Source organism: Poecilia mexicana, unplaced genomic scaffold (assembly GCF_051168715.1).
Source record: "Poecilia mexicana isolate PSO_F unplaced genomic scaffold, ASM5116871v1 scaffold_9, whole genome shotgun sequence".
Taxonomy (NCBI): Eukaryota; Metazoa; Chordata; class Actinopteri; order Cyprinodontiformes; family Poeciliidae; genus Poecilia; species Poecilia mexicana.
In genome coordinates, this window is record NW_028263378.1 from 24,117,096 (window position 1) to 24,138,733 (window position 21,638).

At 43.1% G+C, this 21,638-nt stretch overlaps 1 protein-coding gene across 1 annotated transcript in view; it reads right to left on the reverse strand.

Annotated features, from left to right (window-relative positions):
• hmcn2 (hemicentin 2) overlaps positions 1-20,851 on the reverse strand; it is a 60,853-nt gene extending 40,002 nt beyond the window's left edge. Inside the window, exons 1-18 of the mRNA XM_088009032.1 lie at positions 19,623-20,851; positions 16,456-16,526; positions 15,997-16,155; positions 15,286-15,408; positions 10,026-10,197; positions 8,514-8,620; positions 8,302-8,422; positions 7,946-8,209; positions 7,698-7,842; positions 6,248-6,369; positions 5,716-5,988; positions 5,167-5,308; positions 3,650-3,777; positions 2,869-2,982; positions 2,624-2,782; positions 2,336-2,530; positions 937-1,032; positions 454-837 (exon numbers count right to left, since the gene is read on the reverse strand). Coding sequence (XP_087865158.1) covers positions 454-837; positions 937-1,032; positions 2,336-2,530; positions 2,624-2,782; positions 2,869-2,982; positions 3,650-3,777; positions 5,167-5,308; positions 5,716-5,988; positions 6,248-6,369; positions 7,698-7,842; positions 7,946-8,209; positions 8,302-8,422; positions 8,514-8,620; positions 10,026-10,197; positions 15,286-15,408; positions 15,997-16,155; positions 16,456-16,526; positions 19,623-19,893 — 3,046 coding nt within the window. The 5' untranslated portion in view covers positions 19,894-20,851. The remainder of the gene's footprint in view (positions 1-453; positions 838-936; positions 1,033-2,335; positions 2,531-2,623; positions 2,783-2,868; positions 2,983-3,649; positions 3,778-5,166; positions 5,309-5,715; positions 5,989-6,247; positions 6,370-7,697; positions 7,843-7,945; positions 8,210-8,301; positions 8,423-8,513; positions 8,621-10,025; positions 10,198-15,285; positions 15,409-15,996; positions 16,156-16,455; positions 16,527-19,622) is intronic.
• Between the last annotated feature and the right edge of the window lie 787 nt (positions 20,852-21,638).

Genomic DNA, 21,638 nt, shown 5'->3' on the forward strand with positions numbered 1-21,638 from the left:
TCTATATAAGTTATAATATGCATAAAGGGTCTGTGTCAGAATCATTTGTTATACTTTTTCTACTGAAAATCACAGTTTTTGCAACTAGACTGCATTTCCTCTCTGACGCAAACTCCTAAGTTACGACTGGAGCATTTTATGTAGAGTTAAATCCATTTACACATTCTAACAAATTTAAAATGACTTTCTTCAGCTGTTACACCATAACCACTAACGAAAAAAATCCTTCCTGCAGAAGGAAGATTTGGGGGTCATTTACTAAGAAAAAATCTGATGGATCTGGACAAAGTGGAAACACACACAGATAATTGACAAAGTTCCAGGAAATGAAGTTCTGGGGGTTAAGGGTACAAAGTGTCATAGTTGAAACAAATGGTAAAAATTCTTCCTTTGCCTACTTCTACTAGAGTGACTAAGCTTTCTAAGCTGCTCCCTCTTTCATTAGTTTCCTACCTTGCACCTCCAAGCTGACTGTGATGTTCGTGGAGCCCGCTACGTTCACTGCAGTGCAAGCGTAAGTCCCAGTGTCTTCTGGGAGGGTTCTTTCAATGTACAAGCTGCCATCACTCCTTATGAACATTCTCCCGTTCACTTGGACCTGTTCAAGCAATAACAATAAAAAAAAACAAAAAAAGCAAAACAAACACATGCTTAAAAAAAAATGAAGAGAAATATTGGAACAAATATATTTAATTCCAGTCAGGCATACAGGTTTTCCATTACTGGACCAATGTCTTTCTGGAAGCGGTATTCCACCCAGCAACATGCAAGGGATGCTCAGGGACTGGCCAGCGCCTGTGGTGATGATTGGTGGAGCTTGGGCTAAGACAGGAGGCTCTGTAGGAAAAGAAAGTTAAAAAAGAACAACAATAAATAGAGCCAGGAAGTGTGAAAATGAGGCTTGTTGGATTGGTGTTACTGCTGCCGAAAGCCTACCCAGTCCAGTGACACTAACTCTGGCCTCAGCTTTAATGGTCCCGAACTGGTTCTTGGCTTCACATATGTATACGCCTTCGTCATGCATCCACACACCTGCAGTCAAACACACGCCTTTAGAAACAGATCACATGTGGCACGGGAACGTCTCGACTCTCACTCTGAATAATCTCTTTATGTAGGACATCAAGTCTTAGGAGCTACAGCTCGTAAGACCTCTTCTCAATAACCAGTGTTATTATTGCTTTGACGGCCCTGTAATTACTGGTTTAAAAATAGAAAAAAAAGGGGGGATTAATGGTCTTAGCTCAGCTGCCAGCCAGCTGACACACACTTCCCCTCCTTGGTGAATTCCCTGGACATTACATGTGGTAAAATTGACCTATAATTAAATTCTTGTGTTAGCTAGCCAGCTGATGGTTACAGCAGGTAATGACGGGCATTAGTGACACTGAAAGTCAGGACAAAGAGCATGAAAGTTAAAACAAGAGGTGGATGGATGTTGGGGATTGCCGAATGCGGATTATTTGCTGTTTTAAACCGAACAGGTAAAACTAATAAATTAGGTCAGTCAGGAGCTTCTGCAGTGACAGAAGCAGTCCATACAAATGTAACAATTTCTCTTTAGCAATATTATATTATAATATTAAGGACAATATATTGTGCTTAATATTGTCATCAACAGTGAATACAAGGTCAAAAAGTCAGGAAACAAAATAACTGCATACACAATATAAATGCACCCTTCTTTTTTGTGTCTGACATTAAATCAAATAAACAATTTCGGTATTAAGTCAGATGGAATTACCAGAACGATTTCTTGAAATGTACTAGTTTACTTACTGTATCACCATGTGATAGAAAATGTCAGAAAGCCCAGATAAATATGCTGTGGTTTAGCAAACGTTTGATAATAATTCATAATTTTCTCTGACGAAAAATGGGAAGGGGGAAGATCGAAAGAGCCAACTGTGACGGTGGGAACATCAAACTCTGTGGATGTTTTGCTGCTTCACAAAGACAGCATTGTGAAGAGAAATTATGATGAGAAACACAACAGCTAAAGCGGTTATTCAGGATGTTAAAATGTGGGTGCAAATGGGTCTCCAAAACGGCAGTTTAATCTGATTTAATATCAGACAGAAAGGGGGAAAAAAAAGTTAGGTTTTTTTTAAGCATAAGTATTTGGTTTCAACTGTGTGTTTATTTAATCTTAACAAGGTGTTACACAACATAAAAAAAATGAAGTCAAGAAGAGTGACTGGAAATATGCAGCTTTTATCCAGTTGGATGCTTGGGAGCCATCTTTATGTGGTTCTGGCACCTTTTCCACAGTAACTCACTTGGGTCAGCGCAAGTAAACTAGTATTAGCCCCTTGTGGAACCGAAGCGCACTCACTTTGAATTGAAAGATGGCCGCTCTCCGTCTGCATTGTCCTGCTGCCGCTGCCTGTCCTTGCGAGAAACTGCCTGCCGTCCTTCCTGCGCCAGCTCACCGTCGGCTGTGGGAAACCTCGGGCAATGCAGGGAAGGGTGATGTTCTCCCCCACGTTGGCGCTCACGTCGGCCGGTGCCTCGGAAAACAATGGGCCCACTGTGGAGGTGGAAGTGGCACAAGATGACTTTCCTTTTGTTTGGGCTTGAGAGTAACACAATCTTTATGCAGAGCAGTAAATTGTGGTCTTACCTCCAACCTCTAGACTAACAGTGCCAGTGGAGGTTCCAGCAGAGCTGCTGGCCACACAGTTATATTGACCAGCATCGACTTCCTGCACGCCTCGAATCTGCAAGGTCCCGCTGTGCACATCCTGCTCTACGAAAGGAGCAGAGCCCACCTCGAGCTCACCTGGAAACACAAACAAAACAGCTGCTTTTTCAACCAAAGTATCCCCACAGCCGTGGCAAAGAATGAACCGTTTGTCTTCGACTTACCTTTGAACCAGCGGACGAGGGGAGGAGGAACGCCTGTGGCTTGGCATGCCAACGTTGCGTCACTACCGACAGATACTAGCACGACCTGCTGAGTAACTGTTAATCTTGGCACCTCTGTGGGGGAAATATGTCAAAAAATGTTAATATTTCAGCAAAACACAAAGATAAAAAAGTTAAACAGATACAACGCCTTGCAAAAGTATTTCACACTGCTTAGACTTTTTCCTCATCTTCTCACAATAAAATCAATTTTATTGAAGTTCCTTTGAAATAGGAAAAATGAAATGAACAACTGTCAATTTTTATTTTGCTAATATAAATCTGCGTGGTTTGGCTTTCGGTGACATATCAGAAGGATTAATGATCGAAGCGCATTCATGTGTTGAAATATCCTATCCAAAGTCAAGACCTGAGTCCACACAGAATATGTGCGGGAAAACTGGAAAACTAAAGAGGCTCCAGATGAATAAATACTTTTGCAAGGCACTGTACACATCTTACATGCAGACGTCTGATTTGACAGATCAGTGTTGTTAAACGTGACATTCAGACTCGGCGGGTTTATAACACCGGGGTTGCCTTAGGGAGGAGGCTGCCACTCTCGATCACTGTTAGCGTTTCCGTCAAGGACGGGGCTGACAGCTCTAACTGACACCACGGCTCCGCCGCTGTCAGGACTCGCAGAACAAGGGGAGAAATATCTGACGGTGTGTGGCAGAGACAGGATGTGGCCACACTCGCAACATAACAGTAACCTGCAGCAGACATCTGCAAAGATTACCTGCATACGTTAGCGACGCAGACTGAGTGACGCTCCCGGCCTCGTTGGTCGCCTGACACGTGTAGTCCCCGGCGTCCTCTGGAAGGGCTCCGCGAATGGTCAAAACTCCTGCCCTGTTTACACTGAATCTGTGTTACACAGACGACACAAAATGATATTATTTGACATGTTCCGATGTAGAGATAGAGACATCGGAACATGTCTCTATCTCGACTTCGACTATCTCGACTTCCCTCTTTCTAAAGGGGAAATATTTTTATACACATGGAAAGTTCAGATACATACAAACAGTTTCAAGAAAACCTTTCACAACAAGTTGGTTTGATGTTTTGAACCCAGAGCTACACATTTTTTCACACTTCGTCATGCTAAGATCACAAACCTCAATTTTTTTCATTGGATTTCTATGTGCCAGACTAACACAGTAGTTTTGACGTGGAAGGAAAATGATACACATCCACATTCCCTAAAGTGGCAAATCTTTAGGGAATGTCTTAACATTCTTTTCGGATTTTTTGACTGGACCATTCTAACGCATGATTCTGCTTTGACCCAAGCCATTTTACATAGCTCCGGCTGTTTGTTTAGGGTTGTTGCTCTGCTACGCTAGGTTTTTTTAAACCAGGACTTTCCTGCGTTCAGCTCCATTCCGCTTTCCATCAACTCTGACCTGCTCGCTTGTCCTTACTAAAGAAAAGCAACGACACATAATAATGCCGCCACCACCATGTGCAACAGTGGCAAGTAATATCCAGTGTTAGCAGAGTTTTGCATGTTGATCAAAACTTTGGCCTCATCTGACCAGAGCGCCTTCCTACATGTTGCTGAGCCGTCAGAATGGTTTGTGGTAAACCGTTAAATCTTATTGCTTCCCTTCAATAATGACTTTCTTCTCCCCGCTCTTACATAACCACCAACTCTGTAGAGTTGTCCTGTCTGAACATTGTCCCACTTGAGATGTTGATCTTTGCCTTTTGAGTTGCCAAGGGCCTCTTGGCTTATTTTCTAATTAATGCTCTCCATGTCCAACTTGTCAGATTTAGGTGGATAGCCATGTAGCTTTACTGCTGCGTCCTACTCTTTCAATAAACAATGGACTGAACGGTGCTTAGGATGTTGTTTTATGATCTAACTCTGCTTTAAACGTCTCCACAACTTCCTCCAGGTTGTGTTCCTTCGTCTTCATGATGCTGTTTGTTCCCTAATGTTCCCTAGTAAAACCTCTTGGGCCTATTTCTTGTAGTTAGGTGATTTCAAAAGACAACTGATAGCAGCTGATTTCATTTAGGGGTATCAGTGTACAGGAGGGCCAGAAACATGCTCAAGCCACCCTTTTCATTTTTCCCAAATGAATGAAATCCAAATGAAGTGCACTGAACTTTGTATTTGTGAAGTGACAAAACTCAAAAAAGGTTGGAAAAATTGAAAAGAGCAACTTTTTTTTGGGAAGGCAGTGTAAAAGTCGATGATGATGACACTCCACGGTTCTCCACGGAGTTGGCTTAGCGTTCTCTTACCTTGGCTGATTAGCTAGAGCCACGTTTCCATGGCTCCAGGAGACCTGAGGAGGGGGGGAGCCGGACACTGAGCAGACGAAGCGGATCTCGTCCCCTCGGGAGAACGTTTGGGTCTGGGGGCGAACTTCCACAGAAGGAGCCTCTGCAATCAGAGTCAAACACAAGCAAACAGAGAAACAGCGATGAGTCAGAGCGTTGTCGAGGCAGCATGATGTCATTTATAACTTCCTATCAAAAGATTAACAACCTTAAACTCAAAGTGGATAAACGTCTGACATCATGACCGCGAACAAGTTTCACATTTATTTGCCTGTTTTCGATGCTTACTGAGGGGCATGTCTGCAATGAAAAACACATTTTTCTCTTAACATCACGCTTGGCGGATGAGCTCTACTTTTTTCTTTTTTCTGTTAAGGAAGTAGCTCACTCTGACTGCGAGGAGGTTAGGGGAGTAATGGAAACCAGATGACGGGAGCCTGAGCGGAGCCATGAGGCCCCGGCGTGTTAAGTGCTTAAGCAGATGATCCACAGGGTATCTTCCTTCCGTACCTGGAACAAGAAGCCACACTGTGATCTCGCTGCGCCCGTGGGCGTTGGTGGCCTCGCACCGGTACGCCCCGGCGTCCTGTGGCCGAACTCCGCTGATTTGCAGCGACGAGTCGGCCAGCAGCTTCGCCCGGCCCGCTCGGGCGTGGACGGCGCGGCCAGCTCGATGCCACGTCAGGTTGTGACGCATGTGGCCGTCCACCTGACAAGACAGCACGGCCACGCCCCCCACGGAGGAAGTCACGTTCACTGCGGGCCTCAGGACCGGAGGAGGCTCTGTGTTTGTGGGAGCGCAACCAAAACATAAAAGTAGAATTATCAGCGGTGGACAAACAGAGCAGAAACAGTTTACCTTTTAGAGACAATGTTTGTGCTGGCATGCTCAGCGTCTGGGTGATGTTTTAGACGTAAAGCAAGGATTTCATAAAAAAAAAAAAAAAAAAAGAAAACCTTGGATCTTCTTTCAAAGCTTTGTAAAGAAAGACAGTGATGAATGCTAAACTCCAGAACTTAAACTCATTTGTGTGTCGTATACCTTGAATGGTGAGCTGCGTTAAAGCCCGTCCTTGTCCTGCGCTGCTCTGTGCTACACACTCGTACGTGCCTTCATCCTCACCGGATGCATGTGCGATCTCCCAAGATGCTACAGCAGAATTCCTAATAGAAAAACACATGTGGTAGGTTAACAAGTCATTACTTTTTTCCAAGTCAAAGCTCAAGTTTCAAGTGATTTAGCTTAAGTTTTATCACACCGGAAGATAAGATTTTAGCACATTTTAAGACATTAATATATTTGCTTTTACTTTTTCAAAACATTCAGTTCAACATACAAACATGCTGATGTGAATTATTTAGGATATTCATTTGAAGCAATTTAAGTCTGACAAAAAAAAAAAACCTCCCAGCAAAATCAGAGGTTAGTTGTAAGGGGCAAATACTTTTTCTGTTCATGTTGAATTTCTGAACAAATCAGACAGGAAGTGCTTTAATTAAAGAAGTATAAATACCTTTGTATCGACATAGTTACTGCCTATAAATTACCTCACTTCTTCACTATGTAGCCAATATGAATAAATGTGTTTTAGAGAATAGACTCTCTCCCACTGAGCCTATTTGTCCAAAAACTAATTAAGTTTTGAGATTTCCGTGGTGTTTGCAGACTGTGAGAGCGATTTTGTTTCGATAAACCGGAAGCATCCTGCCGCTTCTGCTGGCACGCATAGCAGTAAGGAAGAAAAGCACGCGAGCTGCTGCGGATCAGGCAACATGTGGCACACAGGTTAGATTTTTGTTTGTTTCCCACTGGCTTCGTATTAAAAAATGGTCTCAAACCACCCCAAAAAAAAAGAAGAAAAACAGAAAACTGGGAAACTGCGGTTTATTATTTTACAAAGATATCACATAGAACTACATATGCACTACGCCATTAGATTTTTCTACACTGCTGTAACTTAGCTGGAAGTAAGAATTATGTACTCAAATTATTTACACTTACTGGCTTACGTTTGATTGCATGAGATAAAAACGGACCATGAAGGTGAAGGCTGAGTCTGCGGAGAGTGAAACTAGGGTTTAAGCCGCAGGCTCTCATCTGTGGATAATCCAGATATATTTTCACCAAAATTCAGTCATACTTTATAAATGTAATTTAAAGCAGATTATCAACAGACAAAAAAAAAAAAAGAAGTTTTAATTTTTTTATGATGACACAATCGAATATGTAATGTTCTCCAAAAACACAAAAAATGGGCTGTGTAGGCTTGATTCTTGACAGATGAGCCAATAAAATGCAAGAGTCAGGCAACACTAATGCCTTGCAGCCGTGTTCACTGGGGAGAGTAGGGAGCAACTTAATTAGCGATGAAAGGGGTCATGCGTGCTTGAAGGCGCCGCGTCTAAAGGAACCTGACTGAAAGTTAGACCAAACTCTGCAGAAGAGCATCAGGAAAACAACGAGGAGGAGGGTGAGAGGTGGGGGGACTCACTGGAAATGCTTCTCCTCTCCCAGTGTGATCCCACTTCTGGTAAATCTCAGCCTGTAGGGAATGTCACTCTGCACGGAGCAGCCAATGGTGGCAGGCTGCATGTAAAAGCCCCTTACCACATTAGGCATTCTCACAGCTGGGGGATCTACAGGAAGGAGGAAACAAAAGGTTAAAAGGTCACGGGGCAGATGGACGAGGTGTTGACGTGGGTGAAATATGTCCGCGAGGATTGCTGGTTGTAGCCTTGCCTGGAATGATGTTGGTGTAGGAAACACTCGACAGTCTCTGGAAGCGGAAGCCGGATTCGTCATTGCCCGTTGCCTTGATGAAGAAGCTCTGCGGTGGGGTGCGGAACTCCGGGAGAGTCCACAACCCTTGTTGGCCGAGGTCAGAGGGCAGAGATACGGGGATGGTGCGTAAGGAGCGTCCCGAGGCAGACATGAGCTCCACCTGGCTCAGGTAACCCGGCGGCTTCAGGCCGGTACATTTTAGCATGACATGGGCTGGGAGTCCTGGGTGGGGAAGGGGGGAAGGAAATATCAAGCGTCAAACACACTTTCTCCTTTTCATAAAAATGTAAATGCTAATAGAAGCCTGTCAGCACCTTTGACTGGTCTCTCTCTGGTGTGGTTGAACTCTGAGACAGGCAAAGTCGAAAAGCCGGCCCGGAAATCTAGACTGCTGACCCCGGTGACCCTCAGAGTATGGCGCCCACTGCAGCTCACCTTTAAAAAGTAACATAGCAGAGTTTAATTGGCCAACTGTCGAAGAAACCAAAGAATACATTTTGTATCCACTTTTCTCAAGTCAAAGTACCTTGAGTTTCCAGAATCCGGGTCTCGGAAACTTCAGGTTGATGACACGAGCAGAGTTGGGAATATTCAGCAGTTCCTTCAGGCCCTGCTCAGCACCAACGACTCGACCTTGAGGAAAGAAGCGAAAACAGAGATTATTCAAGGTAAAGGTGCCTTGTGAAAGACTTTTACAAGGCACATTACAAAATATACATTTTACCATTTTACATTGTTTTTCAATCAGAAAAATATGGCATGCATTGTGTTCACCTTGTCAGCAGTTTGAAGGGACCCAACTTTTGGGCCTAAGAGTTTTTTGAGAATGTCTCTTCCAGTTTTGGCCATCTAAAGAGTTTTTGTTCCCCCAGTCTTCTTAACAAATTATCTCCAGCTCTGCCAGATTGGACGGAGACCATCGCTGAACAGCAATATTCAGGCTCCAGAGATCTAATCATCAACTCTGTTCAGCTTCCCTGACGTACAGGACAACAGCCTCCCTGCCACATGAAGCTGCCCCCACTGTGTGTCATCATGAAGATGGACGGGGTTAGCTTCCTGCCAAACGCAGCGTCTGAATGCAGGCCAAAAAGTTATGTTTTAAGCTCATCTGACAAGAGGATCTTCTTCCAAAAGTATGCTGTGTTCCCTACATGGCTTGAGGCAAACTACAAACTGGGCTTCTTCTGGCTTACTTCAACAATGGTGTCCTCTTCCCACGCTTTAGTAGAAGACATTTTTGTGGAATGCACATCTACTATTTCCCCCTCTCAGCTTTAGATGTGGATCTTTGCAGCTCCCCTAGTGAGTGACCATTGCTTTTTTTGGCTGATTTCTGATTATTGATTCCCCTTTCCCGGTGTGTGAAGAAATGAACAAGTATTGACAGGATCGATTCATTTTTGGAAGATGGATTACTTACTCTCAGCGTCCTCTGAGAGACGCTGAGAGTAAGACATTTGGAATAAACAATCAATCAATTAATAACATACTAAATTAACTCAGTAATTTTCATTCTGATTATCAATATTTTTTGAAGGCCGATTTTGTTTACAGAGACTTTGTAATCCACGTAATTCATGGTTTCGCTTGTGGGTTGTTTTTATTTCTGCTTTATTTATTATTTTTTCTTCTAGCTAAGTGTTCTTTACAAAATTAAACTTTTGAGATTGCCTTTGAGGGCAACGTTGCATTTTTGTGCCATTGTCAACATTAATTGAAAACGGTCTCAAAACAACAATATTATCATTCATCGCAATAATTTCTGGGGCGATTCATCGTCCAGTAAAATGTTTTATCGGCACAGGTGTTTTTGAGAGTTTATGGTATTGTTCCCTGACTTGTCTGTTTTGTATTGCTCTACCACAATGACTCTCATTAAAATACATTAAATTTGTGGCTAAAAGGAAAGAAAGAAAATGTGTAAAATGTTGATACCTGTGCAAACCACAGTAAAATGTGTGTTCAAATTTTAAAAGTCACTCATTATTCTGTGAATGTACAAGAAAAGATGGGAGGAAGCAAACTGCGTAACAACCGTAGGGGTCACTGAGCTCGATTTGTGGCGCCGGTCCGCTGAGTGAGACGGTGACCTCCCTGAGACTGGGGTCAAAGGGCACTTCCCACTTGTTTTCCTGGGCACTGTCGTGGTTAGAGGACAGCAGGTGGACTTTCATGGCCTGAACCGTCTCTTCTACCCACTTTAAAACCTGACAGGAGAGGAAAAACAGAATTTTACGACCAAAAACAACAACAGAAAAAAAACGTATGTGCAAAGAGACGTGCTCATCATCCGGCTAACCAGAGGTCTTCCTTCTTAACTTAAAATACACAGCGCAGGAACCGGAAGGACTTTTCCTGGCACGCCTTCCCTTCCCTGCTCTTTGTCTTTAGACTTTGCTTTCATCACTAAAGTATTCCAGAGAGAGGTTTTTGCCTAAACAAAGACAAGTGAAACGTCTCAGCTGTCAAACTGATAACATACAGTTTTCTGCACTCTAAAGCATATATTCCCAGAAGAGCGTCTCTCACGGTGGAAGTATTTCAGACAGTAGTCTTTCTCCGGTTCTAATGAATCACAGCTTCCTGCTCGGAACGGAAAAGCATAGCTGGATCTGGGGGTGGCAGCGCTGGCTGTGTTTTAGAACCAAACTTGCATATTGAACCTAACTTTTTTTTTTTTTTTTTGTCCTCGGAACAACCTGACTAAGGATAACAGAAACAGAGGTCGCTGACTGTATCCCCCCCCCCACACACACTTTTCTAGAGAATCCATTAAATTTAAAGGGAAAGGTTCGGTCAGGTGGTGACACACTCGGCTCACTTAGTCATCCCAACGCGCAGAGTGAAAGTTATCCAAAAACTGAAATAACCACGGACAGGTTGATTGTACCTAATTGCAAAAGCAGTAATTACTCAGAATATCAAGTCACTCAGAAGCTCTCGGGAGACGCATCTGACATTATAGACTTTCAGTTTTGACAGCTGTTTTACTCTCTATGTGTAGTAATTGTGATGGTATTGATTCCCACATTTTCCCAGTTTTCTTCTCGTTTTCCCCAGAAATGGAAACAGAAGCCAGAGACATTTCCCAGTGTCTCCTTTCATTGGCCACAACAGACCAAAACTCTTCCATCTTCTGAAAGCTTAACAAGCAACTGACGTCTAGTGTTTATTTTAACCTCGCAGGCATGTTTTCATGTCGAAAGCCGGGCCGTGACACGTTATTTCCAGAAATATATTTTAGGAAGTTTAAAACCAACAGAAGATTAGAACAAATTTTTAAAACGCAATCATCAAATCTCTACTTTTTTTTTTGTTTCCCTCTGTGTCGTTTCAATTGAGTACTGACAGCAGCTGGTCTCTCTTTGAAAACTGGAAACAGCTGTAATGACTGCCACATGTGCAGTCATCACCAGCAGAACAGGAAACTACAAACCAAGATGTCCTACATCTGGCTCGGGACGGACAGCTGGACGGTGACCGCTGCTGGTTCAAGTCAAGACCGAAGGGAGGAGTTGGTTTGAATCCGCTCAGGGCTCGGATAAAAGGAAGCAAAGCCCAGAGACGGGACGACTCGCCGTCCAGGCCTCGGCAGGGCTCCGCGGCCTCTCCCCGTCTCAAACGCCGGGAAGGCGAAAGATCACACATCCTGCGTAACCTCATCCCGCGAGTCTCAGATGAGTGGGCCTACAGGAAGGACTCCCCTCTGTTAGTCGAAGCAGCTCAACAGATGAGTCAGGGAAGGAGAGGTAAGCACAAGCTGGATTGCCCCCATCATCCCCCCTGACTCATCCACGTATGAGAAAAAAATATGTATCCACGCTGCGGTTAGGAAGCCTGACTCCAGACGTCCCGGTGGGCAGGGGTCAGTTTAGTCTTTACCCAGGTTTAAACACCGCAACCGCAGACATTTGCTGTGAAATGTCCCGCTACAAATAAGAGTGGGCTGCACCAGATGGAGCCCCTGCTCCTTTCTCGGCGGGGGCCTCGACACGCAGAGACCGCTAGAGAGAGGCAGCTCAGACTTAAGAGTGGATGTTACCTACATTTCATTTTATGCATGAGAACCATTACCACCCCCTTGACTCACTACCGAATCCACATGATGAGGAAACCAGAAGGGCAACAGTACACGCAAATATGCGCACCTTTCTCCTCGGAAAAACACGAACCCGTCAACCATATTGTGTTAATGAAATCAAATCCGACCACTTGATTGGCTATTTTAATGCTGATCGATATTTCCTTGCGTTTAAATATGTATTTGTAGTTTCCTTCCACTCAGTTAAGATCTGAAGAGTCTACATCTTTTTTTTTGTTTGTTTGTGCTGTTAACAGATTATTCTATTCCAGCTGTGGATCTCTGCAGCTCCCCCAGAGTTACCATGCATCTATGAGTTTGCGTGGTTCCCTATGTCTTAATAAGTTACTCCATGACAAGTTTTGGATTTTTTGAAACTCATCTAACCCTGCTTTCGGCTTCTCCAAAACATTCTCCGACATGTCTGCTGTATTCTTTGGTTTTCTTAATTAAGTTATCAGGATTCTTTACTTAGGTAAGGCTCAGTTTAGTGGCTTCAGAGTGACGGGGGTTAAATAGATATGGAAAACGCACTTTGCAGAGATTTATTTGTAAAGACACATGAAAACCACGTAATGCTTTTCTTTTCCTTGTAATTATGCACTAGTTTCTATTGACTACTACATAAAATCTAAATAAAATGTGTTGAAATGTTCAGTTTTAGTTACCTGGAAGCCCGCAAATAATCAATTAAAAGTCAAAGCCCTCGTGTATAAACAGAATTTTAAAGATTATTATAAAATGTACATTTCACACTCCATCACAGCAACATGAGCTCTTCCTCCCCGTTTGCACATTCTCTCTCAGATCCCAACCAGTCAAATGTAAAGGCTGTGTTATATTGAGAGTAGAGGGAGCTGTAGTGTGAGGACACTGAGTCGATGCCACTAAGCAGCTGCGTTGGAACGAGCAAAACCATTACAGAGCGTATCCTGGGATTAGAGCGTAACATAAGTGCTCTGTATTAACTTCCTCTCTGCACACAGAAAAAAAGAGGACTCTGTATCTGTCATTTGTGTGCACATTATTAAACTGTTATTAAGGGAGAACATTTTGGTCAGAGCGGTAGCGCTTTTGAGGTTTTTAGGGATTAAAAGATTTGCAACATTTTCTAAAAATGCGTGCCACACAAGAAGTGTAATCGAAACGGATTCAAGAAAATAAAACAAGTACGCGCAAGCGTGTAACCGTACACCAAAGATCTGCTTGAATACTTGCAGCAGTCAAAAGTTAGCCGTCCGGAGGTGGGGTGTTGGAGCGAGACTGGACCCACCCTCCTAATACTCCCGTCACACACACAAAAAAATCACGTTCAGGCTCTCTTTAAACAGCTGGCAGGATTATGGTGCGATAATGAAACGAGCTGCCCCACACGCAGGCGTATGTATGCTATACGTACAAGCAGGAGCTGACAGGAAACAGACCCACACACGCACACACACACACAAACACTGGAGAGTTCACAGGTTCAGTGGGCCACCAGGATCCAGAACCTCTGGCTCCAGCACAGCGCTACCCAGCCATCTCCTGTGTTGACATGCAGGATACCAGTGTCTCTTCCAGAGGAAACTCTGGCTTCTTTTACGTCTGACTGGGAAGCGAGCCCCAGTTGTCTTTGGCCCCAGAGAACAGGGAGGGTTGCGGGGTCGGGGGGTCGCGGGGGTGGCTTCTGTTACAAGCTCCTTCCGATGTAAAAGAATCCCTCAGCCGTATCGTATGAACAGGAAGTTTTAATATCGTTTGATTAGACTGAATGAAATTGCTGCTGTAGCAGTCTGATAGGCTCTGTGCCTGTTCTGCTGCTGCTGCTCTTCTCCAGACCGGCAAGTAAATAAAACAGCATGGAAAGCTTGGACAACCCTGGTGAAAATTTATGCAGCTATGAATAGCCGTGTAACTACCAGATGGCATGATTGCATTACATATAAGCTGACACATTTCATTCATCAAAAAAATAAAAATAAAAATGCAGGCAAGAATATTAGGTTTCCGTTTTTTATGGGTTCACAATAAAGCTAACAAAAATGAACTAGTTTTATTGCTTTTTTATTATTGACACCAAAATGGGCTACAGGAAATGTTCCTAAGCAGCTTGAGGCTGTACAGGCATCACTCCTGAACATTCCTCTGTTAGTTTTATGCACAAAATATAATTAAAGTGGATATATACACATATGGAGCCACGCTTCCCTAAAACAGAAGATGACAACCATAAGTGGATGACGACATGTCACCTGGAACTGCAGAGCACCACTGTCTGCTGCAAACAGAAGATAGGCTGTTTCCTTGGCAGAACAAGTCATTCTAATTGGAACGTGTTGAATGGATGTGTGATCTCATGCGGACAACACCGAGATGATGGCAGAAGCAGCGTTACCTTTTCCAGATATTTAGCTATGATTAACAGCATGGTCTCTCCAAACCTTCCCCCAGCAAGCTTTCCCTCAATAATTAGCTGCAGCAAAGGCTAATTTTTTTTCCCTCAGTGTCTGAGCTAATTAAAAAGAGATTATACATGTCAGTATTCTGACTTCCCCTACAAACACCACGCAGCTTGAAGAGCCTTTATAAAACCAACTAAGTGACAGAAAATGAATAGGGTGACAGACAGTGTCCTCTGATTAACATTTTTACACCTGCATTACTCCACTATACTCAAACTCTGAAGAGAAAAGCAGACTGATTTTCTCTTTCAGCCACTTCCATTCACCTCCGCTGTGTTTCACATAACCACTGGACAGCTCTCTGCTGCAATATATCCCCATTAAATCAGCGCACCAATACTCTTAAAAGTCTTTCTAATCTAAAGTGGACAGACAGACCTCAGCCTGACCCTACCTTTCATGGTAACTGTCACTTTACGATTACATAAGGCATGAAGGACACAGCTACCTGACGGTGCTCGGTAACATTATACTCTTCATTTCCTTTGTGGAGAACGAATCTATAGCTAGACAGCTCTATAGACGGAGACAAAGAGAGTTTATTGCTGCTGAATATTGAGATATCAGTTAAATATAAATGAGTGCCTGATGGCGATTTCTGTTTACAAAGTCGTTATTTTAATGAGCCGAGCCAGGAATGCGCAGCATGTTTCCACGAATAGAATAAAGATGAACAAAACGCTGCAGAGTGCCTGATCTTCAGTGTTGCTTCAACTCATTAATTTTACGTAAAAAATGAGATGCTTGAGTCTGTTCTGTCACGGTCTTACCTCGTTCACCTGCTGCTTGTCCAGGTGAAAGATTTGTCCTGAGGAGGTGGCGGCGATCTCCTCGTACGCCCTGTAACCGGGCTGAGAGCGGTCCCCGCAATCTCCGGTCAACACAAATACAACCTGACGACACAGAGAGTCAGGCGGGTTTTTTTGTTGTTTTTTTTTTAAAGTTGCAGATCAAAAAAGACAAAGTAACGGATAACTGAAACGACTGGAAAAAAAAAACACATAAGCCTTTAAAATGCAAGTAAATAAAACCTGAAAGGTGTGACGTGGTTTCTGACGAGTCTCTTTTTCAGGGACAGTGAAGCCTTTTGAAGTTAATGAGAAAAATGATCTCAGCCAAGATTTAGATAAATTCGAGGTTAGAATGACCCAGTCAAAGTCCAGGCTGAAGTCCAACAGAGAATCTGTGGCAGAACTTACTGAAGATAAGACATTTCTCTGTCCAATCTGAATGAGGCTGAGCTATTTTGCAAAGAAGAATGGGATAAAGTTTCTGTCTCTACAGATATGAAAAGCTGGCAGAAACAGCCATCAAAAGAACGTTTTGACTCACACGTTTCAGGTTTTCACTTGAAAGAAAAAGAAAACATGTCCCTTTTCGCCACTTTGTCTACGCTTATTATCCAGATCTTTATTTTTTAAAAATACACACAAATCTCTTCTAAATCTGCGCATCGCAGCACAAGTTTTCAGTCTTAGTACCTGTGATTGACGGAGCTGCACCAGTCGCAGAACGTCTCTTTTCAGGCGGAAGTCTTTGGCCCGGGCATCGGTGAAAACATAGATGAAGGATCCTGGCAGCGAAACCTCCAAGGCCTTCTTTATAGCTCCTATGCTCATCTCAGGGCAGTCGCCTCCACCCTGTTTGACAAGAAGCACATTTACTCAAGTTGTGTGTGAAGGATGTCAGGATCCGACTTTTGTTGCCGACATTCAGGATGAACGTGTCAGATCTTGCAACGCGTACACATTATTAACATAATACCAATGAACACAGCAGCACTTCCTCTTGTTGGAATAAATAAATACTGTTGATCTCATCTGCAATTTTTGCTGATGTTACTCTTTGTTCAAGAATTTACCATAATCACCTGATTGTTTTGTTTGGTTGGTATAGAGGAGCTAAATAAATACAACTGCTTTGTGTGTTTTCTTTCGCACCTGGACAAACAACTCTTGCAGATCCTGCTGGAACTTCTTCGGGTCAGTGGTGATGGACACAGGGCCGATATCTGCAAAGGTGAAAAAGGTCATCGAGAGGAGATTTACCTTTAACGACATGGAACACTCAAGATAAAGTCGTCTCAATATCTTCTGGTTGCAGAACATTCGTCATAACCCCACCAGAAGAAACTATTTTGTTGTCCCCTCTCAGCAGATTCCAGTTTTGCCTCTTTGCTTGTTCATGTTGCAGTGATAATAAAGATTAACTCCGCTTTATTTAGCTCAGCTGCTAAGAACAGTGACAAAATCAGATAACCAGCAGCCTAATTAATAAGGACCCAAATGATGAAGCCTGTTGTGCTCGGCATGGATCTAATTTGGGCACAGCAGAGGGTTGATGCACTAACAGAATTAATACATTTATTCATTCTTTTTTTTCTTAAACAAATAACTGAAACCTGGCCAAAGCCTCACGGACAAAGACGGAGCAGTCACTTTCTGCCGCCGTCAGCATTTTCATCCGAGCGACTTCCCAAAGGACTGGAGGAGCAGCAGGCGCAAGATGATGGATAAAAGCCAGTTACAGCCTGATGCTCACTTTGACAGTCTCTGCAGTCAGTCAGTGAAGCAATAAACATCAGCAATGACACAATGAAGGCATTGTTCTCCCTATTGAACACTGCTGCTGCCGCTCTGACAAAGAAGACCCCCATCAGGTAGGGTGGAGCCTCGTGAGTTCTGCCTTGCGATTGTTATTCCAACTATCAAAAAGAACCACTCTGACATGAAAAACAGAGCTTGCAGACGTGTGTCAGGCTGATGATATTTCATACTCGATCACAATCTTTTTTTTTTTTTTTTCCCCCCAGTATTGCTGCCTTTCAAGTTGCCTTACTCTTCCTCCTCCTCCTCCTCCTCCTCCTCCCCTTCCTTGTCGGTGCCTGTAAAACACTGACAGCACTGTCACGACTCTTTGTTTGTCAGCCGCTGCCGCTTCTTTGCAATCTTGGAGGTTTACAAGGTCCCCGAGGGCAGGGCACATTAAACACAGACAGCATGTGTGGTGTTAGTCCCCACCACCCCCACGTGCTCTCCCCAAGGCTGGCTAAACCGGGGGCAGGGGGAGCGAGAGGGGGGCAGGAGAGGGTTTTCCGGAGACTGGGGTGTGGAGGGGGGTAACTGGGGGTTAGCAAGTGTGTGTATGTATGTTTGTGTGCTTAGAAGGGGGGTAGGAGGGGGGGGGGAACGACTGGGGTAATTACACACAAGCAGCCGGCATATGCTTCTCATCAGAGCACAAACACCACTGGAGGACTCTTATTTTCAAGCTGAAGCTTTTCCAAGAAGAGGACAGATGCTGGTGGGGGAAGACGCTTACCTGTTACTCTACAGAACTCCGGCTTTCCTGCTCCACGCCTGGCTTGTTTGGGTTTTAATGTGCTGCCTGCTTCTGAATTTATAGGCTGCTCTACAAAGTTCACACTTTTCATGTGTGAAGCTTTCAATTTAAATATGCAAAACTGCAACAGCTAGATACGAGGAAATCTAAGGTATACTACCATGTTAAGTTGACCGACACAGTGGTAGAAGAATTTGAGCCAAAACGGACTATGCTGTGTCTTTCAAAGTATTTGTGTCTGTTAAACTTTTCTACTTTTTGACCCGTTATAGCCATAAACTTCGATGTATTGTATTGGGATTTTATGTGATAGAACGCATGTGTCAAACTTAACGCCCACAGGCCAAATCTGGTCCGCCATAGCTATTTGCTTGGCCCTCAAGGCTCTAGAGAGCCACATAGACAGAACTTCAAGACAACAGCTCTATACCTCAATATCGCTTTATCTGTCAAGTGAGTCTTCTTATTCCTATAGTGCCAAACTACATCAATTCGGCAGTATACAATTGAACATTGAAGATGTTCAATTGTATTACATTTTTAAAAATACTCAATGACAAAGTTAATTTGTTAACCATATAATAGGTAGTTTCATTAATACATTCAGCCACAACCGGCCCTTTAAGGACATTGATAAACTTGATGTGGCGTAAAATGGAAATGAGTTTGACACCCCTTTGACATACTAGCAAAAAGTGGTGCAAACATATAAAGTTCTTTGCAAATAAATATCTGAAAACTGTTTCAAGTATTTAGATTTAGCCTCCTTTAACCCTAATACAATCAACTATAATCAACTGGCTTGAGGATGCTTAGTAAACAGAGCAACCATCAGACAGTTCAGCGATAAAAAGATCTGTTCAATCCACCCATGTGGAAATGAAAAGAATCAACAAACACAAACAGCCGTGAGGTGCAAGGAGAGTCTGGAGGAGCAGCAGATAACTTTGGCTTGGGTGTGAGAATCTGTCGATACAATAACCGCAGGTTGTTCCTCAAGAAGAGATGCATAAAACAGAATGTATGAACACAATGAAAATGCAGGAAAAGGAGAACAAAATTTAACTTTTTTGGCCTGCGCTCACGCATAGTGTGGCTATACGTGGACGCAATCGCCTTCGTGAGGCAGAGTGGTGGCAGCGTCATCCTATGGGGAAGCCAAAACTCTTTGGAGCTGATGAGAAGATGCAGCTACATGTAGAAAAATCTCTCAGATGTTGCAAAAGATTTAAAACAGGGGCAGAAGTTCACGTTCTAAGACGACGACAATGAAACGGCTCAGATCAAAGCATATTTATGTGTTGGAATTACCCAGCGAAGGTCCAGACGTCTAGTTAAGAATCTGTGGGATTGAAAATTCCTGCTCACATATGCTTTCCATCTAATCTGTCTGAGCTCAAGTTGTTGTGCAGAAGTTTCACTTTCTAGATGTGCAAAGCTGGCTGGCAGAGACACGTAAATCTGCAAAGATGTGGCTCAACAAAATATTTTCTGAGGATGCTGAATTTGAATAGGCTACGTCACAGGTTATGATGTAAAGGCTCAGGTGAAAGAAGACATAACTGCGCTTTAAATTCAAATTATCTGTCGCATCAAATCAGAATAAAAATACATTGAAGTTCTTGGCTGTAGCATGACAGAACCTTAAAAAGTTGAATGGGTATTAATACTTTTTTCCAGGCTTGCTAGTTAGGACATTGTAGGAAATAAACATGTGAAGTCTTTGCAGCTTTCTGGAACCGATTTGTGTCTGATTAGACCGTACCTGGGTCGTGGAAGGGGACCAGGACAAAGTTTTTGATGGGTCTGGTCCTCCGGCTGAGGGTCTTTTCCAGGATCCGTGAGGCCCCTTCAATCACCTGCTTCAGATCGTCGTACATCGAGCCGGTAACATCGAACACAAAGGCCAGCGTTGAGGCACTGTCACTGGGCTCATCTACCTCCTCAAACCGGGGGAGTACCAAGGAGTCTGCCAAGAGTCTGTGCACGCTGATAAGGAGCGCCAAGACCAGGCACTTCAATAAGGAACCGAACATTTTTTAGAAAATATTATTATTATTCCTCCAAAATTTACAGCATTTGTCCACCAGAATAAAAATAATAAATAACGCGAAGAAAGAACATAAATGGGGGAAAAAAAAAAAAAACTATTTAAATGGCCGTGGGACGGCTCCAGGTAGATAGAAAAGTTCTCTGGAACACCACGGCTCCGCTGAAACGCATCGAAATCGGGTTTGAACAACTTCCACAGCAGAACATCCGTGCGTAAAGTTTGGAGGAGCGTGAGGTCTGGCTGTGCGCTGGAGAAAGCCCCAGGAGAGCTGGTGCTCTGACGCTTCAAACCGGGGGCGGAGATGGCATTAAAAAGTTCGCAAGACCCAACCTGCTTTTTTTTTTTTTTTTTTTTTCCTCCGCGTGTGTGTGTTTGTAACACGACCCCGCTGGCTTAAACAATCCAACATTCAGTTTGATTTGCTCCATGAATCGCGTGGGGGCCCCTTGTGACAAGGTTTTAGACAGATTTCCGCGCATTACGAGTGGGTCTGCAGTCCGTATATTGAACTCGTTGACAACATTGTCTTAGTAACAGCCGTCTTTTTAAAAATAACCGGGGTTTATATTCAGCTTGACACCGGTCTAATTTTATATGTGGTCCCCGCTGAGAAGTGGCCTCTTGGTGAGTGGAATATCAGGGTCCTCCCATCTCCATCTAGGTAGAAATGTTAGATTATTAATCACGACAGTGTTTTTATATATAAATAAAAGTTTAATTAATAAGAAAAAAAAAAGACAGGACTTACCAAGCTATTCGGCGGTGGTTCTAATAGAAATTAGTCTTGTGCTTCATGTAATGAATGGATATTTGTATAGGTACAATTAAAATGTAGATATAAAGAAGTGAAATAATTAGGAGAACCTCCTGCAGGCTGGATATATGTTGCAAAATATTAAGAAATTCCAGTAAAAAATAAAGAAAATGCTTTTTATATTTATCAAAATGCCGATTTTGGACATCTTCACATTTATATGCACGTAAAATGGCTAAAAATCACACAGACATTTTGAAGGAGGGTCTGGCAGCCAGTCAAATTGAAAGAGCTGTCTGAGAACTTTAGAAAGAAAATTGAAGCGTGGTAAGGGGTTTAAAAGTTGAAATACTCAACAAGTGGTTAACATTCGCAAGCATGACCAGATTTGAGCTTCCCAGTACATCACCTCCAATAAGCAGACAGAAGGATGTTGACAGAAGTGTCCAAAGAGACAACTGTTACTTTTGTGCAGACTAACATTTCCTTTAGAGAATGTGGACAAGACCAGGACGAAGTCTAAAGCTGTATATTTGGACACCAGAACAAAATACAACATTGCAGGAAAATAACCTAATACCAACTGTGAGGCTGGAAGTGTCATGATTTGCTGCAGCAGGACTGGCCCAGCTCACCCTCACAGAATCCACCTTGAATTCTGACATGTACCAAAATGCATGCTGGAGGAAATATGTGCCCATCTGTAATAAAATGAAAACTGAAGCAGGAGTGAACCACTTTAAACTGGACCACGAGGCTAACTACTGGGGAGTGGGGCGTCCTAACTTTGTTTAGAGTTAGAAAACATTTTTAGACATAGATAATTTTGTTCTTTACATTTATTTAAAGCAACTTGTATTCTGGAAAAAATAGGAAACTGAATATTTAGCAGATTTGTTTTCACATGACTGTGTATATCCTTGTGTATAAGTTTCAAATATCCTTAGATAAGTGAAGGATAGTGTAGTATAAGT